Source organism: Anas acuta, chromosome 20 (genome assembly GCF_963932015.1).
Source record: "Anas acuta chromosome 20, bAnaAcu1.1, whole genome shotgun sequence".
NCBI lineage: Eukaryota > Metazoa > Chordata > Aves > Anseriformes > Anatidae > Anas > Anas acuta.
Window position 1 is genome coordinate 2,636,618 of NC_088998.1, and position 22,752 is coordinate 2,659,369.

Consider the following 22,752-nt stretch of genomic DNA (forward strand, 5'->3'; position numbering starts at 1 on the left):
TAGATTTCCAGTAGCATCCCAACCGCTGATAAATTTACTGGAAATTGGCTGTTGAGAAATATTGACTGCTGACTTTGTATAATGGTTCAGCAAGGCTTTTTTGTGGCCTCATTCTTTATTTGCTACACTAAGTTTTTGTTGTTGTTGTTGTTTGTTTGTTTGTTGGTGGTGTTTTTTTTTTTTTTTTTGTAATAGATTTGCTTATGTTTGGAAAGGGGAAATTTTTAACAATATGAAATCTTAATGATAACAGATTTTTTTTGACAAATTTCCTATAATTTATCTTTCCTCTTTAAAGAGAAGAAGAAAACAGTTTCAAAATGAGTTCAGTTTAAGCAAATAACACCAAAGTCAGAGCAAGGAATCATGCGTATGGCATTCAGTATGGGTAAATCTCTGTGTTTTCCTTTTCTGAAGTTAGTGAATGCAGACAGTAAGACATCTCTTTTAAATGTAACTGTTTCACAGAGTTACCTCTGAGGAGCAGATGTAGACCCAGGCCATTTGACAGAGGAGCCTGTGCCTGCTCTTGTCTTGGCATGTGGTTCAGCACCCTGAACGATGGTCCTGACATTGCCCTCAGTGTTGGTGTTTCTCCTGCCCCAATTTTACTATCTAATTTGACTGGCTAGAAAAACTCCAGGGAAGTTTAACCCATATGACTATTGGAATTGAGTGGGATCCTGTTTTGTCTTCTGTCCTCATCCAATTGCTAAAGAAACTACAGTTACACTCTGATTTTAAGTGTTATTTCTCTAGTAATTACACCACGTAGGAGAAAATAAATCACAGTTCGACTCTGAGGGAACTTGCAATACCAATAAAAGTCCAAACATGAGATCTGAGGGGTATGCAGAAAGCATGAACGTGACCAGCTTTCTGATCTGCACTTGACTCTACCAGCTATGCTTCAACGTCTTCTCCTTTCTGTTTTCACCCTGTACGTTCACAGTGATTCAACTCGAATCAGTGGAAATATTTGGGATAAAACTAGTGTGAGCAGAGCCAGTCAAATCCTTTGGTGTTTATTGGGATTATTGTTTCAGACAAGACACCTTGGCAAGAAGTCACGAAGGCTTTAGGAGTCTGTCTCATGCACTTCAGTAGGACGTAGGCTTTTGAGTGTTTTCACATGTGCAAGTCTAGGATAAAGGGGGCTGCCTTTACCCCAGAAATGTCACACCTCTGCTCAGGTCTCTCCCTGCTATGCCAGACCACTGCGGGATAAGAAGAGACCCAAAAGAGGTAAGACAGCTTCCTGAGGGAGATGTGTTCCCAGCAAAAAATGCACCAAGCACTTGAGCAGACCTTGTGTTTCTTATCTCTTTGCTGACAGCAAAACCATACCCAGAGGTCCTTGCAAGGAATTACGAAATTCTGCCTTATTTTAATGAATATCTGCTGTCCTCACAGCACAGCGGTGATGGTCACACAACACCCATGTCTCGGGGAGCTGTGGTTATTGTCATTAAGTGATGCATGCTCTGATTTGTCTTGATTTTCTGCACCAGGATGAGGAGGAGATGGAGGAAGCCACCAACCAAAAGCTCGCCCTGCAAAAGGCCAAGGAAGTAGCAGAAGTCAGCCCCATGTCGGCAGCTAACATTTCCATAGCCGCGTAAGCGTTATTTTATTATTTGGGACCTTAATCGTGTGGTTTCTGTTCTTCAGTGTCACTATATGTCTATTCAACTGGAGCCATCCCATAGTACTCTGTGAGCCTTTTTATGCCATCTCTGTTGTTGACAGGGCTGTAGGTTGACTGAATACTTCAGCACTGATCACTTAACCATGGATCGAAGTACTTCTTTTAGTTTGTTTGTTTTTTTTTTTTTCCTTTGTAATGTTTCATCTTGCTGTAAATAATCATATTTTAGGAAGTTGGTTCTTTTTTTTTTAAGCTGTCCTAGGATAGATTTCACCAGGTGAAGTGTTAACATTTCACTTTGGATTTGTAATTCTGAGAGGTATGTGTGCATATTTTATGTTAAATACTGTTTGATGATTTCTGTTTAGAGGATTCAAGAGCAAACGCATCCTCAAAAATATCAGAAAGGAAAGGGAAAAAAAGAACAAAAAAAAGAGCTTGAATATTCTCTCTTTGTTGCCTGAAAGACTGCAGGAATGAATAAAGTCACATACATGAACAGTCACTGGTTCATAGCAGAAATATACATTTGCATTTTCAAATGCAGGTTTTTCTTAGTACGTGGATGTAGATGCATGCACAGATTCTGTGATACTGTTTTGGAAGAATCCTTAGAAAATATTCCTTTGGGGCCAACTTTTTCACATATACTGATCTAAACTGAAGCGAAACTTTTATTTGTAGGTCAGAGCAGAATTCTGCCTGCATGGCCCTGTGTTTGAGATGTGCCTGCCTTGGGTGGATTTACTGGTTTCTTGTTAGGGGTTCATTTAACTCTTCTGGAATTGGCATCAGGACAAGCAACATTAAAAATTTGGTCCTGTGTTTTGCTGAATGTTGCTGGTATTTTCTAATGCCTTTTTGGAGGGGAGACTGCCTAGGTCTAGGGAAGCTGATGCACAGAAAAATGAATTTCCTGTGCATTTTTTTTCCGAAGGATCTGGAATGAAGAAAGATCCCCATGAGACCTTTTTAGGGGAAGTTTAATCCACTTCAGCCCAGACAATAGGCCAAATGGAGCCAGCTCATTATATACGAAGGGAAAGAATATTGTTAATTTGACTATTTTATTCTTCTTACCATTTTATTTTGCAATTACTGCTATAATCATCTCCTATTTATGCCATGTCTATTTGTTGGCTTTAAATATAATCCTTTTCTTACAATGATGTCCAGTCTTGACGGGAAGTCATATGAGGATACTTGCTCTTGTTTTTTTTGTTGAATTTCCTGGAACTGTTATTTTATAACACAAGATGATAACACTTATTTTCTTCTATTTGTCTTCTATTTCTTCTCTTTTTAATCAAAAGCATGGTGCACGTGAGAATTTCTTAGAAACCAAAGTGCTTTAACAGAGCTAAGATTTCATACCACATTGTCAGTTACATAAAATAACCTTTATTCCGTGATTCTTCACCAGGCTTTCACCTGGTTTTCAATGTCACAGGGCCAATTTTGTGACCAAAATTGAAAGTAAGTACAAAATTGTAGATTTCTGCTTCTTTTGCCTCAAATTGTATCTACCCAGAACCCACCTGCCATGTCTGCAGGCAGGTAATCAGGCTTACAAGGGAACACTTTTAGAAGTGCAACCAGTTGCTTCCACATCTACTAACCAAACATCAGGAATGCTGCATGGGAGGCCATCGATGTACCACTGTCACCTGGCTTCCAGTCCCCTCTGCTGTAGTGCCAGCGAGGTGCTTACATAGCCACTTGCAACACGTGCAGGACTTTATTTTATTTTATTTTGGAAAAAAAATATGAAAAAAGTATAAGGTTAATAGGGTGATGACCAAATGAGTAATGACCTACAGGAGAAGGCAAGGGAGAAGTGAGGTATTTTGCAAGAGATTAATAGATGAATGGATGGATTGTTAGCTGATGATCCAAAAGATGTTTAATGAGTGCGTGCCAAAGTCATGTTTAGTATAGAAATTCACCCATAGTGAGAACTCCAAAAGGGGCTTAGCAGCTATAGATTTTGGGTTTACAGCACTGATCCCTGAGATACCGTTACGTAGCACAGTAGGGCTGATGATAGGGACCCATGATTGACATCCAGATGTACCCCTTTACTTCATTTCTTATGGTCTTAAGCTACAGAGCGGTGCAGGCAGTGGAGCAGATGCCATGTTGATGGCAAGACGTGTTGGATCAAGCTCTGATGTGATGTGGCATGAACATGCTGATGGGATCCCATCAGGGCATATGCGTGAGGTACAGCAAGTGGCTCAGCACTGCTGAGAATGAAAAGGTCCTGGAAACAGGATTCTTGGCTTATGGAAATAACACTGCCAAAAGCAAATGCCTGCAGAGCTGGTGAGCAGGAGCAGGGAAAAAATGGGACTGAGCTACCAAGGTCCTGCTGCAGTCCTGTCTGTGGGTCTACCCCATCAGTTTGTCCTAAGGAATATTGGGTTGGATTTCTGACTCAATTTTATTTTCAAAACATAGGAAAGGGATTTTCTACAGCAACAGGCATCTATAGCATGGGTTAGTGTTCTGAGAACATCAACATTTTCTCTGCCTCATCAATAAAACCAGGTCTCTCAGGTGTTGAAGCAGAGGGCACCGTGACTTGCATTTCCTCAGGCGTGATATTCACGTTCCTGGCGTGCTTGTCCACCTCCCACAGAGGTGACAAGCTCAGGCTGGTAAGAAGCCCTAGTGGTCATTCTGCTGTTTCACTGGTGAGGTGCTGTGCTTGCTGTTTTGCTTCTTTACTTTGTCAGTCCCATATCAAGGACTGTGAGAGTACACCTTCCTCTACGCCTCCTTGCAGGCCATTGCATACTCTGTAGCCTTGTATCTGCTTCTCTACCCCTGGCATTTTTCCTTGTGCAAAAACAGCGTGCACCCCCCATTTGCATTCTCATGACCCTGCAGTTTATCTGCACTGATTTATCTGCTCTCCTCTGCCATTCGAGCCTCTCAACAGTTCAGCTCTGGGAAATGTTCAATTTATTGCATCGGTTACAAAATATAATTTCATAGGCTCATGAACCTGGTTGCTGATTCAGTCTGTCAGCCTGCTTGGAGGGTCTGAGATGGTCCCTTTACCTCTATGTGTGTTTGATGGTTGATAGATAGTGAAGTGCTGCTGTGTCATGGGGATCTGCTTAATAATCTATTCATTATTACAGTAGCATCCAGGTATCTATCTTGCAGCTGACTCAGGGTGCTTTATTACAATATTCTACGTGCACTTGTTTTATTGCTCCTACTTCTTTGCTCTCCCAGGATTTCAATGACTTGCTCCTGGCTCCACCAAAGGGAATTGCAGGAATGGATTTTTCTGACCTTTTTTTTCTTCACCTGGTGAACTCTATCCTGAATGGGCTTTTTTGTTTTGTGGATTTTCAGGATGAAAAAACTAGGATGGTACATTGTTTTTGTCATTGTTGCAATGTTTGGTTTAAAACAGAGTATTTGTTTAACATAAGTTACTGCATTTTAATTTTAGCCCATTGTTTCATTCTTATTTTTGTGATTTTTGTTTTCTGTTTAGCATTTTCCTTGCTTTGTTGTTTCTGGAGGTGAGTTTCTGGGTTTGTCCAGTTTGCCCAGCATTGTCTTTAAGACCCTCTGTTTTGTACAACATCGAAACCACTCAGCCTCTCGAACTGAGCCGCTGTACTGACCGACGGGTCTTTAGAGCAAGCCATTGGTGCAGCTTCCTTGGTGGTGAGAACGGAGCAGGGGGGGAAATGGGGCAACAACTGAGGTGCTGAATGTGCAAAGCACCTCAAGGTCCCCACTGGATAGGTGCCAGTGGAAGGGAGAGCTGCCAGGCTTATTTCTATGGCCAGCACGAAGACCCCAGTGCAAACAGTTTTACATCATATAGATGAACGTGCCTCTTTGCCAACCCAAAGCCTGAACTCCCTGCATTTGGATACCTCCTCTGCCTTTTCTATTCCGGCCAGAGCTGCACCAATGTCCCGTACAAAAGGGGCTGCGCTGCACACACACGGCATGGGTGCTCCGCGCGGGCCAGCAGACCAGTCGGAGAGTCAATGAGCACCAAAGCACACGTCCTCCCCACGGCTGCTCCAGGGATTCTGAGCTGGTGGCTAAAACAGCCTCTGAATTTGTTTATTCCTGTGTATTTTCCAGTGGCCTGCCTTCACCTTTTCTTGGGAAGAGTCTTAAAAAAGCAATCATAACAGCATGCAAATGCTAAATTTGTAGGAACCTGTTAAGTAGTCACATCCCAGTCATGCTGAGTGGAACTTCTAGCATTTATTTACTTAGGTTTGTTTTTAATTCTACATGGCAATGTGTTATAGTGGTAGCCAGACCCAAGGAAACAATTCAAGCATTAGGTATAGGGGCTGAGTTCTGTATGGGAGAAAAATTTCCCAGATGCGATGGATGAAACTTAGTAGGAAGTAGCAGAGGCACTTCATGAAACTTGGGCACCAGAGCTAAACACTGTCTATGGGACTGACCACTACCATTTTTCAAAGCTTGACATGCTTCTCAGCACAGCGTTCCAACCCCGAAAGACCTCTTCCTCTCTCCAGGCTGTGACTGGTTTCTGCTGGTCCCTCACGTGGTTGTTCCAAGCAGTTGGCATCTTAATTGTGTGCCTACAGGTAGATGCTGCCTGGTAACGAGCGAGTTGACTACTCCTTAGAAAACTGCTGAGAGCAAAGAGAGGTGGCACATCATTTCAGTGACTTCTCCGAGGTGTCTGTCCCTTTTGTACAGGTCTGGGGATGAAGGGAGGGGGGGTTGCTTTGTTTCTTTAGGACATTTTCCATCTCAGAGACTCCATGTTTTCCTTTTGTCTTGGGAATACTGTGCTCTGTTTCAAAATCCCTGTTGGGCTGCCGGTACCCAACAGAACCCAGCAAGAAGTATGCCTGAACACCCAGCCCATGAAACGTCCCGTGCTCGATGGTGCGTAGACTAGCAGAGGTGTTCTTTTTCTCTTGCTGGCTTGTGACTTCTTCCCTTTTTCCTCCCCCCTGATGTGTGTTGATGTGTGAGGTACTGTGGTTCTTCCCGTTAGCTTACCTTTTTGCCCTTGCTGTTGGTGTAACGGTGACTCAAACAGCTACACAGAAAGACGCTCTCTTGTTCTGTGTCCCTCTTGGATGGTAAGTAGCACGGAGCAAAGCTCAAGTACTTCTGTCGTTTTGATTCAGAAAAGGAGGCTGTCTTGGCTTCCCAGCTTTCCTCTCCGCAGTTCCAGTGAAAATGTAGTTGGTCACAGTTTCAGAAAAAAAAAACCAGCTCCAGGAACAAGAGCGAAGAAGTGAACCTGGAGTGCTGCAGGACTTGCATAACGTTGCCTGGCCAAGTTACAAGGATGTTTGGCAGGACCACAGCATGGCCTCCATCCTGCACTGCACCAAATGAGGCAGGGATAAATGCAAAAATTCATTCAAGTCTTCTGCCAAGGGATATTGAGAGCATCTTTTTAGCAATTAAAAGCAACATTTCCACAGGTACTACACAATGTCAGTGCTGACCCCCAGGTAAATTAAGGCAGCCCGGTACATTCTCCTCCATCATGAGTTTTCCACCTGTTTTGCCCAAGAAATCCTTTACCTGTGCTTCAGGCATTTGTGCAGGCAGGGGCTTGCTCTCTGCAGGGTTCAGTTGCCATCCTGGGACTTTGTCGTCCAGCCAAGAAGTAAAGGGGTCCCCAGCCTGAACAACCTGGGAACAAATTTCCTGGCAAACTGGCAGAGCATGCAACCCCCCTTTGATTCCTGCTCCCCTTTTCTTTGGCAAGGTGCAAATGTAGAAATAGGGAATTTGGGGCAGAGTGCCTTACCTGGCTGCACAGCCAATTCTTTGCTCCAAGTGAAACTTTTATAAACGCTTTTCATAATGCTACTTATATTTGTTGCAGTTTTCTTGGCCTTTGGGTGGTTGTGTTATATACTTCACATGGGCCAACATTTCTGTTCAGGAGATTCTGGTAATTTTAAGGAAATGTGTATTTAAAATTCTACTCATATGATATCCAAAGAACATTAGATTTTAATTGGACCTTCTGGCTTGATAGCACTGATTGTTAACAGATTGAAGCTCTCAGGGAAGCAGGAAAAACTGCTGCAACTGAAAAGGCAAATTCAGGAGGTGAAGGGATTTTGTTTTCTGTCATCAGAGAGGGTTCTTCAGATGATGTAGATTTATAAAAATTATTGTTTATAACTGTGAAACGTTAGTGCCTCAAGCCAAGATCTATCAAGATATTTTGTGTAGATTCCCTGCCAGAGGAAGAATAAACTTTTTGTTTTCTGTGTAATTTGGCTATTTCCATATTCAGAACCCCCCATATGTAATGACATTTATACAAACGCACACTGAATGGAGGAGAATCTACAAAATTACACGTGAGTTGAAACAAGGTCCTTTAAATAACATGTAATCCTTTGCCTAAGCTGCAGCAGACATAGGTTTTTAGACGCGGTGAGCCATATTCGGATGGTTTGAGCTCAGACACATCCCTGTGCCAGAGGAGAGAGGTAGGTGCCCCTGGAGAGCCCACGTGGCGCAAGGACCAAGCTGAAGCAGCCTGGCACCAGCTGCTGGGGCTCAGCTGGATTTTGGTTCTCCAGGCATGGCCCAGGGTCCTCCCTCCGGCCTCTGCTCTTCGCTGCTCTCAGGCTTCCTCCTCTCATCTCATGGTGCCCGAGGGGGAAATAGCAATCTTGCATCCCGCTCCCACTTGGAAGTAATGATTTGCAGCACAGCTGTAAAAGCAATCACCATCTGTTTCTACAAAGACCTCTACCCCGAGGTCCTAAAGATGACTTCTGCGGAGGACTTTGATTTTGTGAGTATAGCATATGGAGGCATAAAGTCCTAATATCATCGTGTGGCTTTTGGTTTACCTTTTAATTTTTTTCCCTTTTGGTTCCATTTTGATTCTTTGGTTGTTTCCCTGTCGACTAGAAGGTGGTGTGTCTGTGGCTTCCACACTTTCTGAAGCTTGCCTGGTCTCCTACCAAGATGCACGCTGCAGTCTGCATTCGATAGGACACAGCCTGTATGAGTCTCCTCCCGATGTCTCTTATAGTTTCTCTTCTCTTTTTTTTTTTTTCTCACTTTTTGTTTTCTTTGTTTGTTTTGTTTTTGCATGTGCAGTTTTGTAAAGCAAACTCGAGGTACTGTATCTCGCAGCTCGTCAGTCTCCAGCGTAAATTCACCGTGAGTTGCTCTCTGTTACGATATTCAGTAAATGGATTTATCATATATATCTCTATATTTATAAACCTCCCTATTTCCCCCTCTCCCGATGCCTTCACTGCCCCCTTGTTTTTTCCAAAAATCATTCCCATCATTGTGGAAAGCCTCCAGACCAACATACAGTGGAAGGACTGGAAGGTGTGCAACATTGCCATATAATGCTTGTGATTTGATCGTGAGCAACTCTGTAGTGTTTTGTACATTGACTGTGATTTTTCCTTCCTCCTCCCTTTGTTTTCTTCCCATCCCCTTAATTATTCACCTTTGTTCCTTCCTTAATTATCTTCCCTCTTCTCCCCTCTGCCCTCATTTGATGGTTCGTCTTGTTCTCACTTGTATTTTTGTCCTCTGTGTTTATTATGCACTGGGCTGATGGCTTTGATGTTCCACCAGTGTTTGCGCTTAGGGTTCAATAGGAGAATGGGTACCCACCATGAGTGTTCTCCTTAAATGAAAGATTGAGGAGAAACTTCTGGAATTAGGGCCCGAGTGAGACCAAATTGGAAAACTCTGCATAAATATCCTTGGGAAACTTAGAGCATGAGTTACACCTGTGCTCTCTAACCTTCCTGAGCTGGTGCTTAATGCTACAGATATGGCAAAAATGGGGCACTCAGCAAGCTCCTATGTACCCGTGGTTGAGCAAACACAGTGGTAGATCTTCCATTCACTTCACGCACCTCCTAACAACCAAATCTTGCTGGCTTTGCTGTGAATCAAGGGTGCGCTTTGACACCGATGCAGGTTTGTAGAAAATAACCATCGTTCCCCGCCGACTAATACAACAAAACTTGTCACCAGCTTGTCATCCACCCATCTTAGCGTCGTTGCTTTGAGTTATACTGTTACCATCTGACGTTGTCTTTCTTCTTTAATGCTTTTGGAGAGACAAGTAAGTGCAATTCGAACGCTCGTGGGTTTGTCCTTATGTGCACCATGGCAGGATTCAGCGTACCAAAGGCACGGTGAAGCAGAGGAAGTTTTCCACCAGCTTCCTAATATTTTCCTTGTTTCCTGCAGCCCTGGGTGTTTTGGTGGTCCACTGATGGACACTTGGGTTACTGCAGTGTGTGGATTTAGTTTCTCTGACCACTTTTGCGTCCGGCAAAAGCAGGTGCCTGTGCTAAGGGCTCTGATGGGGCAAACGCACCCATCTGAGATCTCACAGGACTGGGACAGCGCAAAACTGGGGAGCAGACGACACTAGGGAAGCTTTTGGCTCATTTCATCCAATGCAGTGCCTGGTTGCTGGGACTCTGGGCAGGCACAAAGGTGCAGGGAGCACTTGGCTGCCCTTTGGGGGTCTCATCCTGCCTTGCACTTGTCAGGGTGAAGGGGAAGGAGGGCAATGGAGTGCATGGTTAAAGGTGGTGATGCTGGAGAGATGCTGCCCAGTGCCTCACCTCTTGGCACTTGAGTGCGCGCCAGCAGAAGTTGCACCAAACCCATCTGAGGCCACATTCGCACAGTTAAGAATAAAATCAGAAAGAACAAAGGGTTTGGCTCCTTTTCCAAACTTCCGGAGCTTCCATTAAAAAAGATAAAATCAAACTGCGGGAACTAAAATCCACTTAGCAGGAGGATTTGCCTGTGTTCAGCTGTGTTTGCCATTGAGGTCTGTTGCTAACTCCCCACCAGCAATAGAGACAGTGCAGAATAGAAAGAAGCATCTCTGGCTCTTATGACTCACATCCATTCTCTGAAGAGAATGAATTTTTACTGAAAAAATGTATATTTGGGCTTGTGTTAGGGTGGTTTTTCAATATATGCTGCTTACAGAGGCTTTCATTTTGCCTGCACTTTTCTGTGCTAGACAAACTGACAAAATCACCGCAGCTTAAACCATATTTCTCTATGTGTGAAACCATTTTTTACCTCTCTTCAGTTGTGTAGAGGCAAATATAATTTGCATTGTATTTAACATTTCTATATGTATGCAGTGTCTGGGCAATAATTTATAATTTCCTATGCAAAACAGGATCGTTTTGACAGATGAGTGTGTGTTTTCTTTTCTGTGGGTATCCCCAGCATTTCCCTTGCATTTTTGCAGCAAACACCCTAACTTTGATTAAATGACTGGGCCCCATAAGAGTGTGCCACATGTAAAAGTACCAGCCATCACAGAGCATCGAGAGCCCCCTGAAGGATAAAGGCATCTGAAGGTCTCGTACACTCAGTATAAATGGCATGGTTAGAAGTGTATTTTTCATTTTAAATTCAAATAAATAAAGTGGAACCACTTCTCTCAGATACCTGCAGGTACTGTGGTCTCCCTGTCCCCGGTGAAAGCCAGCATCAGTCCAAGATGCCTTTATACCACTCTTTTCTGCCCACTGTGAGTGCTATTGCTGTAATTATATTGAACAGTGGTCTAATTTCTGTGAACAGATGAAAGCTGAACAGTAGTCTAGTCATTTTAAAAAAGCCTTTAAAAGGTGCAAAAAATTCCTGTTCCTTTTCTCCTCTACATAGCTCAAATGGCATAGAAGTCGTGGTGTCGTTAACATCAGTGAGAACCAGGATATGCAAATCCAGCCTTTTGAAAGAACCAAGATTATTTAAAACCCTTCTGAGATAGAGGTTTGGGGGTTTGGTTTCTTCTTTGTTTGTTTTTCCATGTTCTTTCTCTGATAATTTAGAAATTTCCTTAGAAAAATAGGTAAGAACCTAAAAGAAAAATGCCCAAGCTAGTTTCTTAACAAAAACCAACCAAACAAACAAAAAACATAAGGTGAGACACTTCCTGATGCTAATTCCAGGTTATATGTATAAATATATGCGTATATATTCTATTTATGCATATATTCATATATAAAACATCATGTTAGGGTGATAGGAAGCACCATGCAGGTGGTGATCTATGGTTGAGTGAAATCCTTCTGTCCTTAGGAAAACATTAAGCTGAAAGCAGCAAAACTTTTGCTACGTTAACACCGGGAAGCTTGGATGAACTCTGCATCACTGCAGAGCTGTATGAAAACAGGCGACACAGCAGCTGTCAAATACTAAGCAGCAGCAGATAATTTCTACTGCTCGGAGGAAATCATGGCCATGGACACCCCATGGGAGTGGTAATGAAACAGCAGAGCTTTCCAAACTTTTGTTCAGATGCATTTTGGAAACTTTCTGCCTCTATTCTGGCTGAAGGCATCAGCTGAAGGGCTTGATGCTGCAGTGGCACCAGGCTTGGTCCTCCTCCAGCGTCCCAGATTTTTCCTCCTGCTGGGACCAATTACCTGTGGTCAGCAGGGGCATCAGCAGCTTATTTGTGGCTTAGCAAATTTTTCTCAGTGGTCTCAGCTGTCTTAATGCTTTTCAGCTGACTCCTTACTTAGTGAGTTTTTAGGAAATCCTCTCTCAGACGTTCACCTGTGGTGGCAGATTCTGCAGGGCTGGAGGAGGGAAGCCTTTCTCTGGCCCAGACTTGAGCTGCTACCAAAGGAGCTCCTCCCAGGGGATGGGGTGAAGCCAGCCTGCAGTCACAGTTCTCGGAATTGTCTAAAAGAGCAGGTAAAGGAAGGAGAAATTCTGTCTGAGGGTGATAATATTAAAAAATAATAAAATAAAAAATATATATGTATCAAAATGTTGAATTTAGTGAAGTTTCTTGATCTAGGAAGTTATGTCTATAAGAGTTTGAAAGGCATTTTAAGTTTCACCAGCAAGTTTCTGAATATGAGGGTGTGATATGTGGCCAGTATTATATTAAATCTAGGTCATATTCAAAATTTAGTTTTTCTAGCCAAAGAACTTAAGAAGAAACTTTATGAAAGAAGATAGTTTCTTTCTGAGAAACTGAAATATCAGAAAATCTAATATATACAAAGAGAAATCAAATTCAAGAGTAATACAGGGAGGGACTGGACAGTGTTTTCCATGTTCATCCTTGGTAATGGTGTTTCTGCGATGCACACTGCCCCAGCAGCTCAGTGGGAGAGCACAGTGCGTTTCTCAAGAGAGCCCAGGCAGGAAATATGGCTCATAAAGAAGAAAAGATGCTAAAGCATCCAAGCAGCAACTCCCAGGGTCATGGGCAAAGCAAATTGAAATGCTAGCAGTGACTTCATCTGAAAGGAAATTGTTTTATCAAACCAGAGAGAAAACCTTCTCCTTCACATGTGCCCACCCCAGATTGAAATGCTTCATTTGTATTTTCCAAGTGGAAAATTGAAACATGGTGAAAATTCTCTAAATTTATGGACAGAAAATACAGTTTTTAGCTGAAAGGGTTTTTATATCACATTTTTTTAAACTATATTTTAACAAAAAAAATCCTTTCATCTGTAATCAGAATGTATTCTTTCATAGCCACAATCTAATATGTAGGTATTTTAAACATAAAATTAGTACATTCATAGCCAGTTTTCGTTCTTTATTTACTAAAGCAAAATTTTAAATATTGCATTCATGTAGCTGATTAAACCAGTAGGTCTGGGAAGCAAAGTGCCATTAACTAAGGCTGTGTTTTTAAAAGGTTATGATAACAAAATCTTTAATCATTAAGGAATACCCTAAGAGTAGAGTATGTTTAAAAATATGCTTTGCTTTCTTTAGTGATCTACACAGTTACTGGCTGCATTTTTTATTTGTGCCAATATTAGTCACTGATTCATTAATATGAATCCTATTTCATTCTACAAGAACTTCGTGGTTTTCTTTCTAGCCCCAGGATTTTACTGCTGGCTGCTTAATCCAAACAGAAACAATGGAGCTTCTCAGAGAAGCATATTAGCAGAAGTATCTACTACAACATTACAAGCCCAGAGGACCTGAAAACTGAGTGCATTGTCAGCACCCCTTTATACAGTTTGAAATATTCTGTACGCAGAAAATAGGGATGAAAAAAGTTGTAAAGAAAGTGGATTAACATTAAGCTTTGCACAGTGCCGGTAAATCAGAGATGATCAATGCCATTTTCTTAATGAATTCAGAAGAATTTTAAGAAGCAAACAGCAGGATTTAGGATAAGGAGATGGAATCATAAATAGTTGTCTTTTGTGGAAAGAAATATTTGTTATCACAGAGTCTTTTTTTTTTTTGGGGGGGATATTTTACAGACAAGTCACGCCGTGCTGTGGCACATCATGCTTTGTACCATAGGTGGCTTGTGTCTGCCCCAGCTCATGCAGCATTTAATCATTTACTGAACCAAACTCTGGAGGAAGCAGCGGAAATCTTTTTGCCCCAGTTCTGTGTTTCCATCTCTTCTGCGGTTCTTTGCGCTGTGTGATAGGCATCATATCCTCACAGGCAGGCGGTTGTAACCAGGTTTTGTTGTAAGGTGACGTTCCTGTTGTGTCATAAATAAGTTAAAAAGCTCTCCTCTGAGGAGATGTACAGCAGAGCAACAGGAGAGGAGAAGCTGTCACACGTGTCCACATTCAGTTGCTGTGGGAACTTGTAGAAAGCAAGAGTCAGATAAATGTAATTGGACAAGCAGGCGACACGTTTCCTCCAGCTGCTGCCGCTTTCTCTCTGAAAAGCCCTGAACACGGTCCCCAGAGGGCCCCGCCTGCTCCACTCCTTTACATCCATTTCCTACAGCAGCCTTTATGCGTGCTGTCACTTGCTCCTGATGTTCTTGACTCATATGAATGCAATAATGAGCTCACAGGCACGCCTCACGTTTTCCCAATTGATTGATATTTTACTGCACTTTATACATTTTCCTTTTTTTTTTTGTTTTAATTTGAGTGGGAGAAGGAGTTTTCATATAGCAAGAAGACGGGATGCAGTCCTTACTTCTGAGCCTCCTGCTCTCTGTCTTGTTAGTGACCAAAGCCAGTGGGTGGCTGCGTGTCGTAGTCTTTTGGCAATCACCTCCATTACTTGTGTCAGTGTTAAGGATGTATCTCACTTCCAGATGTGCTGAGAAATCTGAAATATCTGTATATTTTAAGGCGGTGGTTTTACCAAAATAGGCTTAGTTAACGTGTGCATTGCTCGGTTGCTCCAGGTTCTCAGTGATGTGTGCACCCAGCAGCAACTTCACCTGTCAGCTAGCCGTGAGCCAAGTACAATGGAAGCTTTAGCACCCCAGAGAGAGCTTTGCTTTTAAGGCTGATTTGTGTTCTTAGGGTAAAGGAAACACAATGAAAAAGTTACCCTGAAGTGATAAATCTTGTGTCAGAGCAAACCGTTCCTGCACTTGTAGGTAAATGACCCAACCCTTGAGAGAGAGGCTCTGAAATCTCCTGTGAGCATCTGGTTTTCAGAACTAAAATTTAGTACAAGCCGGAAAATCTCTGAAGCTGCAGATGTGTGCGCATTTTGGAGGGATTTTATAGGCTTTGTCCAGAAGTCCCATCACCACTCGTGGCAGGGAAGGTCACAAGTCCCCGTCCTGAGCACCTCCTCTCTCATGTCCAGCCTGATTTCAGAGACTGGGCTCAGTGCAGGCACTGGTGGAAGGGCAGTGTCCAGGACAGCTGCCTGATGACCCCTGGCTTTGCTTTGAGTCTGTGCAGGGAGGCTGGGAGCTTTGCATCCCACCCCAGCCTGGTGCCTGCATGTGGAGCAGGAGATTGTGCTCTTGATTTGGGAAGAAATTGAGGGTCTCAGCCAGCACAAAGGCGGTTTCCCAACTCTAACTTAATTTGTTGTTCCTAGTTATCACTGCGGTGTTGGCAGCTCGCTCTGGATGTTCAAGGTGCAAAACAGAAGCCTGTCCTCACCCCCAGGTTCTCTCATTTTCAAGTGAGAAATGTCCCCAAAGAACAAATTTGGTTGGTGGCAACACCCAGCCCATGCTTGGGGAGCTTGGACGTGCACATGCTCAGAGCCAAGCTGCCTTTTTTCCTGGGCTTCTGTGTTAAAGAGGAAGCTTTTGTAGGTTTTCATAGTCCAGATTGGTCTGGCCCGGCTAGATCTGGAGCAGAGCAAGGCACCCATCCACTTTGGAGGACATGTGGGATATCCTGGGGCACCCACACCAAGCAGCTCCACCTCTGATCTTGGCTGATGGTGCAGAGCTGTGACTGCAGAGCACCTCTTCCCGTGGGAAATCCTTGCATGGGACAGAGGGTTGGGGCAGCTAGAGGAGACTTTGCATGTTACCCATTAATTCCCTTTAAAATCAGGTAAATCTGTTGACGGCTGATAGTGGTTGGACCTTTCACAGGACTGAATCCCAGCAAAAATACCAGGTTACTGCCAGCTGTTCATCTCCTGTTGCTGGGGACAGCCCGGGGGTGCTCTCCCCTGTGAGCAGCCTCCCTCTGTATGATGTGGGAAGTTGGGTGAGTGGGGTGCTGTGTCCCCAGCACCTTATGATATTGTTTGCATTTACGGTTGTGACTTTTGTCACCCATTCTTCTGTTGTGGTGTAAACAGGGCACTCAGCTGGTGGAGAATTGATCCAGGATGTACCCCCTGGGAACAGGGGGGGGCTTAGATTTGTAGTTTCAGTGCTAAGCTGTGCTTTCACAATTCCTGGATGCCCTCATCCCATTTTCAGTGAACATTTAAGTAGGTTTTTACCTCTTTTAGCAGAACCGGGGAACAGCACCCTCAGTGAAGAAGAAAAAAAAAAAAAGAAAAAAAAAAAAACAGCAAAGCATCTGAGATGCAAAGCCTTTCCGACAGCTCCCGCTGTGCTCCGTGAGCCCATCTGAATGCTGCCTCCCCGGGGTCCGAGCACGGCGACAGACCCTGACACTCTGAATCAGCACGCACGCACGCAAAGGCTGCCTTCTGCTATTGTCAGGGGAGCCCACAAAGTACGTAAGGAAGCTGCGTCTGCCTCCCTATCTCCACAGCCTTGTGGGGTGTGTGTGGAGCAGAGGAGATTCGTGAGCCCTGTGCAGCCCCTCTGGATGCACAGGTCAGGGTAATGCGTAGCAAATGGAGATGTCTGAGCAGCTCGGTGGAAGGAAAATGATTTTCCTCTCTTTTGTTAGAAGTAATTTCATTAAGGAAGAAAAAAGGTGCCAACTTCAACCAGGCTAAATCCAGAACTCCCCCCCCATGGAAGCCAGGGGGTTTACTTTGATTTTATGGGAAAGCAGAATTTGCAGATATTTGATTTACAATGTTTAGGAGGAAAGGAGAAAAGGCTTCTCTTCCTGCAGTGGCTGGGTACGTGACACATTCACGTGTGGTGGTCAGAAACCGGGTGCTGTGCCAAAAAAATCAAAGCATGAAGGCCTTGACAATGGGGGTGTTCTCACTGTAGTGGGTAACAGAAGGAAAGTGATAAGTCTCTCCAGGAGATAAAGGTGCTTGCATTGTCTGCATCTACGTGTGATCCCCAGTCCCTGGTACGCAGAACAGTTTTCCTTCCTTACTTGAACTTTTCCAGACTGCTGTGATGCTTGGGCTGGATGCCCTGGGTTTGGAGCAATGTCCCCTGCTCTGTCAGGGGCTGTCCTGCCTGCAGAGGGGCACCTCTGGCTGCAGGGGCTGGTGGTAGGGCCCTCAGGGGCAGGTTTCATCTCCCCTTGCTCCTCCTGTCACTTGTTGGACACTAATTTGCTCATCCAGACGTTTCCAGGTGGACAGAAAGGTGCTGTGATTTTTTGGGGAAGCCCTGCAGGCTATTTAAAAGCTCTGGTTGTGCGATACAGTTTCTGTGAGTACTGACTTTAACCCTCCAAACTATGCCTGAGGTGTTCAAGGGGGATCATTGCCTTTTAGAAAGCAAGACGATCCTTTCCTGAGGGCCCGTTTCATAGTGCCTAAAGCGTGTGGGGGCAAACTAACACGGATGATCCTGCTGGCTTTCCCTGCTCATATTCTCCGCCAGCCATTCTCTCTCCATTCCTATAACTTCTTTGGCTCTACCCTCTAACACCCTGTCTCAGCTGAAAATTTCCTTTATTTTTTTATTTTTTTTATTGTTTTGGGGGGTGGTTGATTTCTAGGGAACTGGTGCAAAGTTTGATACTAACTTTCCCTCTTCCTCCCCTCCGTAGCAAGCAGCAGAACTCCTCCAAATCCAAGTCGGTCTGGGAGCAGAGGACCAGCCAGATCCGGATGCACAATTTCCGAGCCAGCTGCGAGGCGTTGTACAACGAGCTGGATCCCGAGGAGCGGGTGCGTTACGCCACCACCCTCCACATCCGTCCCGACATGAAGACGCATTTGGACCGGCCGCTGGTGGTGGAGCCGAGGGGCGAAGGGAGGAACAACATCAGCAAGCTGAGCCCCGGGGACGTGCAGGAGGTGGAGCAGAGCAAGGTCAGCTCTGCCGATGGAGCAGAAGCTCCACGAAAGCATCACCGGCATCGGGATAAGGACAAACTGGGAGAGCAAGAGAAGTGCGATGTGACCAAGGAGGAGAACGGGGAGTCCGGCACCAACAGTAAGGAGGAGAGGCACCGGCAGCACAGGAGCCGCAGCAAGGAGGTGGAAGGGTGCAGCAAGGAAGGGAAAAGTGACCGCACCAGGGGCCAGGAAGGGGGAAAGAGGCACCACCGCCGAGGGTCGGTGGAGGAAGGTGCCGAGAAGGAGCACCGCAGGCATCGGACTCACCGGCACTCTGCTGAAAGGCAGGGCAAGGAAGGCAACGGGACGATCAACGGGGCCCGGGGCGAGCGGCGTTCCCGACACCGGGGAGGGTCGAGGTCTGGGAACCGGGAAGGAGAGCCCTGTTCCAAGGGCGAGAACGGAGAAGAGCCTCACAGACGTCACAGGTTCAGGAACAGGGCGCTGTCGACGTACGATTCGGTGGAGAAGGAGAATGGGGAGAAGGAGGGGGAGGCTGGAGAGAAGGAGCACCGGAATCACCAGCCCAAGTAAGTGAGCAGTCAGACACGTCCCTGTGGCAGCTCGGGGGCTGTGAGAACCCAAATGCCTTTCAGAAATCAGGTTATTCCCCTCCCCGCGGCATTCCCTGCTGTTCTTGAACTTATGCTGGTTACTGCTGTAACCTGCAGTTTCATTTTGCTTAAATCAGTAACAAAAGAGGCTCCCAAGGATGATTCTGATCCATGTTGGCCCACAGAGTGGCTCAGGGTTAAGGCAGGAAATTATCCTTGATCTCAAAACCAACAGACACACTGGGACAAGTAGTCTGCACAAGGCAGAGAATTTCACAGCCTCTGAAGGAACCTGGTGTTTCTGAGTGGCATACTTTTATATGGAATCCAGTCTGTCCTAGAGTCTTTTAGGCTTTCTCTTTTCTAATGCTGAGCCTTTGGGCTGCATCACCAGTTGTTACAGCACTTGGCCGTGAGGGAAGCAGCTTCTTCCATTAAGAACAATGATGTATCCCAGTCTGCTTAATTCTTACGTAAGTCAAGTGAGAAAACTCGTACTGGTGAAGCATTTAGCGTAGTTAATAAAGGAGGATAGATTGCCTTTTCAGCTTTATTAATCTGATGGAGAAGAAATTTCACTGGGATTCCTTAGAATAGAGTTCATGTCACCATGTAGAGCTGTGAGTGGCGTTGAGATAATCATTTTCCTGTCTATATTATCTTCCTTTCAGATGGATATCAAAACACTTTGCATACTGTTTAGTTTGATCATGTGCCCAAGCTCACTTTCCTCCTCACTGAAATATCGCTGCTGCTGCAGAGGAATAGCTGCAGAAGCCATTTGCAACAACATTACAAAGTGGTTCAGGATTGGAAAAGAGAGTCACCAAATTTAAATAAGGCCTCGGGAGAACATTTAAGCGGCAGAATGTCAGACTTCATTCAGAAAGCAGCTGACGCTGGAGAGCTAATGACACTGCTATATGCAAGTGCCATGTGGTCCGTACCCAGGAACCTCGGTCCCAAGTCTCATTAAATAGAATAAAGTTACTTTCAGTGACACAGTTCCTCTTAATGTTGTGTTTGGGTGTTGGTTCAGAAGCTCTCGGAGGTAAAAGTCGCATACTGTGCTTTCAGTAAGTTTTCCTACAGTGTGTGAGTTTTCTGCAAAGCACTTCCATGTAGAAAACAGTCGAGCAAAATCTACCAAGAGCTGCAGCATATGTTCTATGGGCTTTTGTCAGGCCATATTTATTCAAATCTGCTTTTCTGCCTTAGGGAGAACCAGTGTGAGATCGAGGCTAGTGGAAGCGTGAGCGTCCCCGTGCACACCCTTCCCAGCACCTACCTGCAGAAAGTGCCGGAGCAGCCAGAAGATGCCGACAACCAGAAGAACGTGACGCGCATGATTCAGCCACCTCTGGACAAAACCACCACTGTGAACATCCCCGTGACCATCACTGCCCCGCCGGGAGAAACCACTGTCATACCAAGTGAGTGCCTTTGTCCGCTTGCTCTGAAATTGCCAGAGAAGAGTTATTTGTCCAAGGCGCTACCTGCGCACAGTGGGCGATGGTCTGTACTGGCCACCAGCATCCTTGTAGTAGGATGGGAGATGTTGGTGTTAAAACAGGCTCTATGGGTCTAAAACAGGTCTAAGGGTCACCTGGTGGCTCTGGAGAACATCTCAAGGTTTCCTGCGGATGGTTCACCCAGAGCACACCCATGTTATGCGTGACCCTCACGGGTCAGCTGGAGATCAGAGAGAATAAAGAGCAAGCAGGACCACAAAGTGCAGTAACTGAGAGCTGTGCAGCAAAATAAGCAACTTCTTCCAGCAGACCTTGCTGTGAGCACAGGGTTGGGTCCTCTGTGTTCCTCTGCTGCCATGCTGCAAGCTTCTAGTGCACCAGTGCTCTGCTGGGGTTCTTCTGGTGCCCCAGGGGCCTGGCTGGTCTCAGGCAAGGGACAAGGGAGGCAATGGTGTTGTGTTAGAGCCCACAGACTGAATTTGGTCTTCTTGGTTTATTGTGTGGCCTGACCATGGAACAGCAGGTCCTTCATGGCTGTGCAAGCTTCACAATGCCTGTTGTGCGACCCTGCTGCTTTGGGTGCTCGCAGGCTGCATAATTTTAAAATCTCTCCTCTTAAGGAGAGGCACAGTGTGAAATTCAGGAGGTCCACCTTAGGTTGTGGGCTGTCAGGACTCTTCTTTCAAGGGGCACAGCCGAGAGCTAATGGTTTCTCTGCGTGATTTTCCACAGCATTGTCAGTTACACAAGACTTGCCTGTCTTTTTTCTTTTTTCTTTTCTTCTTAGATGGTAATTTTACTCAGTTGCAGCGCTGAGTTCCCATCAATCACAATTTATCAGACTCTCTCTTTCCTGGCCATTTCCTGTGTATCTGGCTTGAGATACAGTAAGGAATTATTGAACATGTCACTCACACGCAATGAAATGTCATTTTGTTGCAAAACAAAATAAAAAGTAATAAAAAACCTTCATCCAACAGATTATAAGTGGGTGGGGGTTTGGGATGCTAGGTCCTGTGAATTAATAGACAAGTGTATCTATCTGTCTAAGAAAAGAATTTGCAGCATAAAATGTCTTCTAGTTCATATATTGAGCATTATCTTAAGTAAATTAACTTATAAACCCACTGCAAGTAAACTTATAATGGAAATTATAGGATGTGTTTCTAACCTTCTGGGACTGAGATTCAGAACAATCTTCTGAAATGGGATCCTGTAAGTTAAAAATCTGTTGTGAGATGAAGCTTGACACCTTTTGTACATGGGGAGCTCTGCCAAAACTGGGGTACACTATGCAGGCATGGAGCTGGGTGGTCCAAGAAGTCCTTTCCAAGCCTCTGCTCCTAATGCTGGAAGGTTCAACAGTCTTAGTCTGAGAATTATTAAAGCTCATCTATGAATTTGCATTTTTACATGTTCCCAAACCAATTCTGCTGCTGGTCCATAGGAAAAGATTCAGAATTATGGGGTTGGTTAGATTTACTGTCTTTTTTTCTTTCCAAGGATCCCTAGCCGATCTTCTCTCCCTAGTGGTTTATGATATTTGGAAAGGAATTCCATCCCCAGTTGGCAGATCTTGTACAAATAAATGCAAGGTTTCTTTGTCTCCACTGGGCATCTTCATTTCCTGGCCATTTCTGATATATTGCTCATCAGTGCAGCGGTTAAGGAGTATAATTGCAGCGTATATCATACTGTAGTAAATAGCTGTGATAATAATCAAATGATTGTTCATCACATTTAATCAACATATTCAAAGGCTGTTTTCTATCCCAGCTGCATTGTTTGCATATCCAGCTGTTGCAGGCAGCCTGCTCTGTGAAGAGTGGAGATGCATTTTTAACTCTCTTGTTTCTGTTTCCTTGAATTCGCATTTCAGTGAACAACGTTGAGTTTGAAAGTAAAACAGAGGAGAAGAAGGACGTTGATGACTTGACAAAAAACGGGCCTAAACCAATCTTGCCTTACAGTTCCATGTTCATCCTAAGTCCTACAAACCCGTAAGTCCTTTGACTCTATAATGCTGCTCATCGGTTACGTGTACTTCAGGCATGGGTATTCAGACAAATATCATTAGCTTGATCTTCATCTCTGCCTATCAAACACTTCGGAAAGACAAAAAAGCTTATAAAAAATAAAAGCTTATGTAGGCTGCAGACCAGATGCTGCTGTTCAGCTCAGCTTTTCTAGGGGAATAAATTGGCAGTATGGGGAAGAGATGGTTTAGGCAGTCCCTTCCTAACTGCCCTGCTGATGGTCAGGGGGACAATTCTGTGTTCAGTTACAGATCACTGAAGGAAATGTGCCTGCCAAAGGGGGGGACATGGGGCACCACTGGGAGAAGAGGTTACCTGGAGGAGCAGGCTATGGGGTGGTTTTGATGGCAGCAAATCCTTGCAGGATCCTCAGCTGAAATTCATGCGCTTTCTGTCTTAGCACCCTGGCATCACTGCTAACTTTGAACTTCTGGGAATGCGTGAATATTTTTCATTTGCTAAGGCTGAGAGTACGGCTTGTGGGGTATGTTGAGATTACAGCATTTCTTCTGCTTCAGGCATCTCTGCCTCATGGGGAGCTTTGTACTCAAAGCCTGTAAATAGAGAATGTGTTGCTTTGAAGGGCTACAGGACTAGACGAGTGCAGCAGGGGCTATAATAAT

At 44.6% G+C, this 22,752-nt stretch overlaps 1 protein-coding gene across 2 annotated transcripts in view; it reads left to right on the plus strand.

The window, feature by feature from the left end:
• The window catches only part of CACNA1B (calcium voltage-gated channel subunit alpha1 B), a 299,175-nt gene that overhangs the window by 206,972 nt on the left and 69,451 nt on the right, over window positions 1–22,752 (plus strand). For both annotated transcript variants that reach the window (XM_068656842.1, XM_068656844.1), the window contains 5 exons: window positions 1,512–1,618; window positions 8,762–8,824; window positions 17,776–18,597; window positions 19,840–20,054; window positions 21,973–22,093. In XM_068656842.1, coding sequence (XP_068512943.1) covers window positions 1,512–1,618; window positions 8,762–8,824; window positions 17,776–18,597; window positions 19,840–20,054; window positions 21,973–22,093 — 1,328 coding nt within the window. The remainder of the gene's footprint in view (window positions 1–1,511; window positions 1,619–8,761; window positions 8,825–17,775; window positions 18,598–19,839; window positions 20,055–21,972; window positions 22,094–22,752) is intronic.